This window comes from Fulmarus glacialis, unplaced genomic scaffold, assembly GCF_000690835.1.
Source record: "Fulmarus glacialis isolate BGI_N327 unplaced genomic scaffold, ASM69083v1 scaffold6857, whole genome shotgun sequence".
NCBI classification, from domain to species: Eukaryota; Metazoa; Chordata; class Aves; order Procellariiformes; family Procellariidae; genus Fulmarus; species Fulmarus glacialis.
Window position 1 is genome coordinate 2,750 of NW_009221188.1, and position 9,169 is coordinate 11,918.

The 9,169-nt window shown below is 43.5% G+C and overlaps 1 protein-coding gene across 1 annotated transcript in view; it reads left to right on the forward strand.

Moving 5' to 3' along the window:
• Positions 1-8,116, forward strand: part of NPL (N-acetylneuraminate pyruvate lyase (dihydrodipicolinate synthase)) — a 10,494-nt gene extending 2,378 nt beyond the window's left edge. Inside the window, 9 exon segments of the mRNA XM_009580999.1 lie at positions 526-613; positions 1,758-1,815; positions 1,907-1,982; positions 3,258-3,350; positions 4,159-4,307; positions 4,493-4,539; positions 5,371-5,455; positions 6,428-6,467; positions 7,878-8,116. Coding sequence (XP_009579294.1) covers positions 526-613; positions 1,758-1,815; positions 1,907-1,982; positions 3,258-3,350; positions 4,159-4,307; positions 4,493-4,539; positions 5,371-5,455; positions 6,428-6,467; positions 7,878-8,116 — 875 coding nt within the window.
• Positions 8,117-9,169: the final 1,053 nt, after the last annotated feature.

The window sequence follows — 9,169 nt, forward strand, 5'->3', positions numbered from 1 at the left end:
GGAGCGTGGCAGTGACTTCAGCTATCCCAGTTTAATCTGTTGTTTGTGACTGAACATACTGACATCTCATTGTTTTCCAGGGGTACTTTAGCCTAGGTAGGACACGTGGTTCCACTCACGACAGAGACACCAAATTTCAGGTCAGGCTGTTTCCTTGGGGTGGAGGATAGGCAATCGCTCTGCCTGGCTGGCTGGGCGTCCCTTTGTGCACTTGTCATAGCCTGACTCACTGCTGGGAGAAGGAGGTAGGGTCTGCTGGGGAGGAGGTGCTGGGGGGCAGTTTCCTAGTTTCAGCAGCTGATTCTGCCTTTTCCCTCCCACCGCTGCTGATCCTGAAACACCCAGGTTTCTGACACAAGCATTTAGTGATGATAACACTGCAATGCCCATGCAGATCCTGGTGCGGACCATTGCTATCTTAAAATGAGTTGGGGGGAAAACATTTCATCAAAAGCGTCAGTTCTTGTCTTCAGTAAAACCAATGCATGTAGGCCAGGCCTGAGCAAGTGTGTTGTGTTGAAACAGTGAATGGCACAACAGGAGAAGGACTGTCCCTTAACATCCAGGAGAGGAAGCAGTTGGCGGAAGAATGGGTGTGCCAAGGAAAAGACAAGTGAGTAGCTGAGAGGGAACAGGGGATTCCAGATCTTGTGTTATGATATAGGCAGGCCTGATTGCAAAGCCATATCTGCTGATGGTTTGGGTTTTTTTGGAGTATTTTGTTGTTGGGCTTTGTTCCCCAGCTCCTTTATCTTAAGTCTGTATTTTTGTCACTGGTGGTTAGCTGGTATCCCTTCCCGCTTCTAAGAGAGCTTGTAAGAGTCCTTTTCTTTGATACATTGAGAGGTAGGGGGACAAAAAAGGGCTCTGGGGGAAAAAAAGGGCCGTGCCTTTTGCTTATTCCTGAGAAGAAATAAAAGTAAAGAGCAGTATGCCTATTTATGCCCTGTGAACATTTCTGAACCTTTTAATATATTAATTAAATTATTTGTTATGGGGGAAGATGAGGTGTAAAGGGCTTAAGTGCTTCCCTAAAGGTGCAAAGTTGGTGGCAGAAGAAGGAATTCAGATCTCCAGCTGTGTATCTAATTGCAGGTCCACTCTCTATCTCTCATACCTGTCATAGTCTTGTATCAGTGCTGCCTTCTCCTTAGTTGCTATGTCAGAGAATGTGGAGAGGAGGAGGTATTTTGGGTGAGAAGGATAGTGAGCAGAAATAAACTGGTGTGAAGGCTCACAGTCTGTATGGATATAAAGGAGAGACACAGAAATGGGACTGACGGACTGGAAACTGGGAGATTCCCTTGGCAGGAGCAGACAAGCAGTCAAAGGTGCTGTTGTGAGGTTGAACTCTTCCGGTAGCTCTGCAGAGCTTAGAATGCAAAGATATGCTTTGATATTCTTTCCTTTTTCCAGCTTCCCCTTAAGTCCTTAATGTCTTCATTTTCACTTTCTAATAAAATGCTAAGATTTGTCCCTCCTGAGAGCCTTGCAAACAGGACAGCAAGGAGTCACACATGATTCATATTTACAAATATGTTTTCTTTTTTCCACAACCAGCTGCTTGCCACTGTCGGCATTTTCCCTGTGTGTCTGCTCATCAGGTCAACGCAGGCACAAATCCCTTTTAGGTTTAATCTAGCTCAGTGAAGTCCTTGTTCTGTGGCTCCTTGGTCTGAAGTGAGTCATTTTGGCAGACTGGTATTTTTCACCATCACTGAAACCTCCCCAAACCTTCTGAACTTGTTCTTGTGCAGATTGGATCATGTGATCATTCATGTGGGAGCACTAAGTCTGCCAGAGTCCCAAGAGCTGGTGTGTATATGATATGATTCCTTTTCACTATATGTGTAAATAAATATAAAGCAGATGTACCTTAAGGTACCTTCCATTCTCTCTTTTATAGGCAAGACACGCAGCAGCCATAGGTGCTAGTGGTATTGCTGTAATAGCCCCCTTCTTCTTCAAACCCACAAACAAAGGTGAGTAGATGTGATTGCCAGACGTGCTGAGGCCTTTTATATTGCCTTCCAAACCTTTATCATAGATAAAGGATTAATGCCATCTTCTTTCTTTGGAAAATATTCTGGTGATAATGTTTGCACACCTGTCATGTCTGGTGCCATGCAAAAGCAAAACCTAGAAGCATTTTTTAAAGATGGGAGCTACCAGAATTGTCCCAGTAAGAAGTGGGAAGGATGTCTTTTGGGATGTATTTTGTTAGCTCGTGAAAAGAAGAGTTGCTCATGGAAAGAGTAGTTAACTAGTCTGTCTTCTGAATAGATAGTATGGAGTTCATGCTTGATCTGGGCCACACTAGGAAGCAGCTGGTTCCATGCTGACCCTTGCTAGACACTGACCAGGTTGATAAACTGCTGATACACAGGCATGCCTCTTGTTACTGAGGTGATCAGGTTTGGTTCTGTGAACCTACGGTTACCTCAGAACTTACAAATTACAAAGTGGTTTGCTTTTAATATCATGAGCATAACATAAAAGAACCGCATGAAGTGGAGGTTTTGTAACGGAAATGTTAAAATGCGTCTGAATGAATTACGAATGGAAATGTTCATATGAAAGCACCAGAAGAAACCGGAGAGGATTGCCAGAATGGCTGGTATTGACAGCCAAGGACACAGTCAGTGGCAATCAAACTGGTCAGCACAGAGGCACAGCACAAAGATCAGCAGAAGACCTTCGCTGATAGTAGCAGGATGGCAGTGAGGTTTCAGCCCACTGCTCTTCCTGCTGTGCTAATGGGAAGATTGCCTAAGATTTATGAAGGATGCAGTGAACAAGATTCTCAGGAAGAATGTCAACCACAATACCTCTTTGATTCCTAAAACAGTACAAAAAAGTTGTCCAAAAACCTGTTCATCGTCACCATCAAGCAGTACCTCAGGGAGGTGAATGTGAACTTGATCCCTTGTCCTCTGTGTAGCACACAAGTGATCCTGGTGAGACCACTTTGGCACACAGGTCTTGCAGTTTGCATGCGAGAGCATCCATGAGTTTTGTCTGTCAGAGAATGAGCGCGAGTTACTGAAATTGGTTTGGTTTAAAATAAATATCGTCTTTGCCTTCCCTGAGGTCTTCCACTGAGTTTTGTTACACTTAAGGATTTTATATGACTCGCTGTGTATGGTATGCAAGCTGTAGATCGCCTCTCCACGTGCCCTGGCTGCTGTGAATCTGAACTGTCTTTCACTACGGATAGTTTCCCCCTCTTATGGGGGTACTTGCTTGTTTTCTTCCAGATGAGCTGATTGCTTTCTTACAGAAGGTTGCGTCTGAAGCCCCTGCGGTTCCATTTTATTACTATCACATTCCTCCTCTGACGGGTGTGAAGAGTAAGTACTGCTTAGTCAGCTCTTCCCGAGCCCATAGGCTCATAGCAACCTGAGTAATCCCAGCGGCTGGTGTGATTTAGCCTGCCAGCCCAAAGCAGGTATGTGGCCTCTGCTCCCGGCACATGCAAGCTGTAGTGAAAAGGATCCTTTCAGAAAATGGGAGGTGAATCCAAGACTGGAAAATAAATTTAATTCCTCTTCATTAGAAAAAAGTCACGGCTCAGGAGCACTGAACAACTGGGACAGAGGAGGTGATGCTGACCGTGGCTTTGCAACTAGTGTGGACCAGGATAGGTATTGCTTTGAATAACCATAGTTGAATCCCGATTCTTCGCAAGATAGTTACCACCATCTCTCTTGGTGTACACTGACTGCATAGTCATGTTTGCTAGTAAATTACGTGTGAAACCACAGTGCTTCTCAAGTTTTACTATTTAGCAGAGGAATGAGCAATAGCATACAGATCTTCGGTTACTTGCTGTAGACAGCAGGTTATGTGGTGTTTCTGGATGTATGAATTTGTATTTATTCTTAAATATGTTGTTGCCAGTTCATTCCTAAGCTTTCACTTATCCAGGGTTTTTCCCTTCTGATCTGGTAAAAGGAGTGCTTCAAAGAGGGCAGAAAGATGTCTTTTGTATAACTCTGGGAAATAATCACACTGGTTGTTTTAGAGCTATATAGTTTACTAGGCTTAGGCCAAAAGTGAACAACTTGTAAAATAGTAAGTCTCCATCTTGGGGACAAGACACGGAAATCTCCCAGAACAGGGGTGTGTTTCTTCATATGAGATTGCTGTTCTGCACAGTTCGTGTTGAAGGGTTGCTGGATGGAATAAAAGAGCGGATCCCCACCTTCCAGGGCGTGAAGTTCAGCGACACAGACCTCTTGGACCTTGCACAGTGTATAAACAAGAATGAGAGAGAACAGTTTGCATTTCTTTATGGGGTGGATGAGGTAAGAGGCTCCTCTTAAAAATTATTTCTTCTATGGCGTTCTCTTACTTCAGGCTTGGGGAAAAAAGTAAGTCTGGACATTCAGTGCCAGGTAGTTTTGCTGCTCTCTCCCACCACCCCTTTTTTTTCTTTATTTTGTTACATGAAGTAAAAATGTTTTTTTTTTCTCCCCCCACCCCAAACTAGCAACTGTTGAGTGCACTGGCAATAGGGGCAGACGGAGCAGTTGGAAGGTCAGTATGGCTTGGACTCCTTCCCCTTGACACACGCACCTTATTGTTTTATCTTCCACTATCTACACAGTATTTCTCTAACTGTCTTCTGTCACAGTGATTCCGGATTTTGCCAGGTAAGGCTGTACAGTAACAAGCAGTCAGACAAGCCAGCTCCAGTGCTAGTGATGGGACAGTCGTATAACGTGGGATTTTGGAGTATGTTAGTTTGGGTGATTATTGCTGCGGTCTGTAAGCTGATCCAAAGGTTTGAACATATTTCTTTATCCTCACGGCAACTTTTTGAAGTAGGGAATCCTTTTTATCTTCGTTACATGGGTAAGGAACCAAAACCCAAAGGCTTTAAAATCGTTTACCTTAGTTCACATGAGAAGCCTGTGAGGAAAAGGGCCCTGCTGAGTTTTATTTCTGATTTGTCTTCTGCCCCTCATACCAGGCTGCTTAGATGAATTACTGTGCGATATCTGTGTTCTTGAGTAGATGATCCATTAAAAGAACAAGCAGCTGGAAAATTAAGTGATTGACTTTCTGTATTGTCTAACTGTTTCTTTTTATTTTCAATTTTGAAAAGCAGTTCCATTTGGAAAGAACTGGGAAGAGAAATCTGCTCTCTAAACTCTTCCGTAGGGCTTGGCATACTTCAGATGCTTGACAGTATAAACCACACATAGATTGCATGAATCTCTATCATAATAATGGCATTCTTATAATGTCAACAGAGAAAGCCTGTAGCTATGTCTTTTGTTTCAGTGGTTCCAAGCTCCCCCTTTGCATTTACTGATTCTATTTTTGGTCTGAAATTTTTTTTTTTTTTTTTTTTTTTTTTGGCAGTACATATAACTATTTGGGCCGAAAAACCAATCTGATGTTGCAAGCCTTTGCAAAGCCAGACCTTGCGTTAGCACGGAGGTATCAGGTACTGTCCCCACTAGGAGCAGCCTTCTTTCTCCTCTAGCTTTACTGGGGCTGTTTTCCATGTGGTTTTGTCATTCATACCCTGAGGTAGTAGCACGGAAGTATCAGGTACAGTGTCTTTACTGTCCCAACTAGGAGCAGCCTTCTTTCTCCTCTAGCTTTACTGGGGCTGTTTTCCATGTGGTTTTGTCATTCATACCCTGAGGTAGCTTTATTAAAGCCAACTTCTTTCAGTTCCAACACCCCTGCTTGTTATTCATCTCTCCTCACCTTTTTGACCAGTCCTTACTAACTTTTAATGAAGATCTGCCTTACTTATCCTTCAACTCTCTAATCTCATCTATGCAGAGCGAGCAATGGCCTGACCTTTTTCCTTGAACAAACCCACAATGGCCAAGCCCCGTGGCTGGGAATATTCTGGTGATAACCTTACATGATGTAGGGCAGAAAGCTGTCCCAAAGCAGCTCTGCCTTGACCCCTCTTGGTCTTGGGCAGCTTAAAGATTTGTGAGGAGTTCTGAGCAATCAGTATACAGTCTATACCCAATGTTTTTATGGGACATTTGAGGTATCCTTCTTTTGCCTTAAAATAGAAGTGACTGCAGGATGAAAGTCTAAAAGACGTCTGAAAGATGATCTGCTCTGGGAAATCTCTCCACTAGACAGTGGATGTTCAGATTTGTAAACCTTTAGAGCCGATATGAGACTTACCAGTGTTTTCAGACTGCTTGCAGTGAGGGACAGCTTGAACATGAGTGATAGTCTGAGAGGGAGTTAGGTTTTCTTATATCCATCCCTCCCTCCCCTATTCCAATGGAATTCAATTAGTATTTCTCATAGAGTGGCCAGGTAGCCAAGGGCTTTTCTCAAAGCTCTGCAACAATTGTATAAAATGTAAATATCGTAATAGCTCTAGAGGCTTTTACATCTTAAAATTTGAAGGAGTTAATAAACTACTGTTTGTCTTTTCTAGTTTCTCACTGGGGAATTTCTCAACTTTGTCATCAAACTAGGTAAGTCCTACACTGCCTGTTTCCCTTACTATAATCTAAAAATGCAGACTTGGTGCTCCAGAAACTCTCATGTTGCTGTACCCTCAGAACTTCCTTCCTGAAAGATTTTGCAGTGAGAAAACATTGTGTGTGCTGTTTCCCGAGTTAGTAGCAGCTGGGAGCTCAACAAAGGGAGCTGACCAAGCATCCCTGACAGATTCCTTTCTCACTTCCTTCCTTCTCCTGTGAAATCTCACTGCTTTAAAGCTGTGACTCTGTGATTTACCCTTTTTCTTATCCTGAGTCTTTCTGTGGGTTGGGTGGTGTTTTGTTTTTTTTTTTGTTCTGTCTCCAAAAGCTCATTTCTAGCTTTGTTTCTAGAGAGTTATTTTTCTGAAATGGTGGTGCTCCAGTAGAAAAACAGCTCCGATACTTGTCTCTCCTGCCTTGCTATAATTTCAGAGTAACTCTGTTCAAGGCTGTACAAGGCCAAAGCATTTTAAAATGGATTTTTAGAAACAAAACCAAGTTTTAATATAAAAAGCAATTAAAACCAACCAAATCAGAGTAGTGTAGGGAGACTGAATCAGACATTTCATGGTTTTCACTTAATGAAGAGAACTGTTCACTGTGGTTTTGTTATACATACGCAAGCCCCAATGAATCTAGCTGAGCTGTAGTGCTTAGTTTTATTTCTTGGGTTAAAAGTCAGAGAAAATGCATAATTACTTAGCCTTATAAGTAAAGAGGGAAACACTGAATTTCCAGAGGTACATAAGGATACTTGAGCTGTGGACAGAAAGGCCTCCTGAAGTTTCCCATGGTGGTTTAAGCTGGTACCCAATGTCATTGTCACATGTCGGCGGGATGTTACTACTCCCAGGGCTTTATTTTATGTGAGTGCATCAGAGGATAGCTATGAGGCTGCAAAGATCGGGTTGCTGGGATGACGAATTGGCTGGGATAGCTCAGCCTACCAGTGAAGGTAAATTTAAAGTAGCCCTATTTTTGCTTGGTTTACCTATAGAGGACTCGCAACATCTTTTCTATTGTCAGGGTTGCGTGGCAATACATTTTTGGCAAGGAGAAAGGAACACACACACAGCCCAGTTATCTGTAAAACTGATGTAGTCGTTTGTAAAGCACATGTCTAAGAAAATACTCTGCTTGGTATCTTTAAGAGGGAAACGATGGTATAATATGTAAATAAATGTAATAAGTAGGCATAATTTTTACTGTAATGTCTTTCCTGTCTGCAATTATGAACATCTCTTCTTTGTTACACTGTTCTCACTTCTGAGAAGTGCTTCAAGCCCGGTTTATGCCGGATTACACAGGAACTCTAGGCTGCTGCTTTTATGGACGCCTGTATAGAGACTGCTTTAAGCAAAATGAGCTGTAAACGATCTGATTTTGCTTTTGTCCACCCAGGTTTTGGTGTTGCACAGACTAAAGCTGTAATGACTTTTGTTTCTGGCATTCCCATGGGACCTCCGCGGCTTCCGCTTGTTGATGCCTCCGAGGAGTTCATCGTCAAGGCCAAAGCCAAGCTGGATAGCATTGTGTGGCCTGATGGCGACTGATGTTCACTTCCGTGTCGATCTGGAAGTGGAGGCTCCTTTTCTGGGATTCACTGTCACTTGGCACATTCCCCACGTGACGGACTGTGATCTCTTTCAGGGAATTGTCAATGTGCCTGAGCCCTTTCCTGTTAGGGCTGGCCTCGTTGGCACACGTGTAGCCGCCTTTTTGTGTAACTTTATTCTGCTCCCCTGGAGCGCTGCACAGGGGAGGACTAGCTGGTATCTTTTAATAAGAAAATTAAAGCAAATTTTCCCTAGTTGAAGGATCCTGACTCCTTTTGTCTAGAAAGGAGGAAGATCTGTCTCTACCCTCTCTCCAGCTAGATCATGTTTTGTCCTCTCCCTTCATAAGTATCTCCAGCACTACAGTGTGTTTTTAAACATTGGTATTACACCGTCTAATTGCTCAGATGGGTATTTTACTGTTTGTCACAAAGTCATTGGGACACTGACTGTGTATGTAAAATCCCGTTTTTGTCTGATCTCACTGTCTTTGTGCACCTCCACTTAATGCAAAATTTAAAAAAACCTTTTGTAACAGAAAACTTTTGTTTCTCTGATGAGCAGATATTTCTCCATCTTTTCCCATGCAACAAAAATGAAGGCAGAATTGAGCTGTACATCTCTATATAGCAATGCAGAATACTGTCTTACATATTAGAAAGTCATCTGCTGCCAGAGTGAAAGGCCCTCTTTTGCACCCTGGACATATCCCTCTCCACCAGCTTGAGCTCTTACTGTCTGGTAGTATGTGTAGCTGACAGATGTAAGGTTCCGTGCCCACTACAGCTCGGCCCGTACCTCCTGGCAGCACTCCTGCATGCAAAAATGATCGCACGGGATGCTCGGAAGGAGGGAAACGGGAGGGGGAAACATGGAGAGGCACGTTGCTAACTTTTCGTAACGCAAGAGCATGGAAAATTCTAACTTCCTCTCACTGTGTAACCACTGAACAAGAAATACAGTAATAAAGGCTTCCTTTCCCCCCTTGAATTTGTAAGAACTTCAGGAGAGCTCTTCTTTGACAGGCGTGGGGAAGAGGGTGAAATGGCGCCGGGGCGCTGCCCGTGGGCGCGCGCAGAGGCTCTCCGCACTGCGGGTGGGACAGGAGCAGCCCAGCCCTGCGGGGCCCCTTGCAAG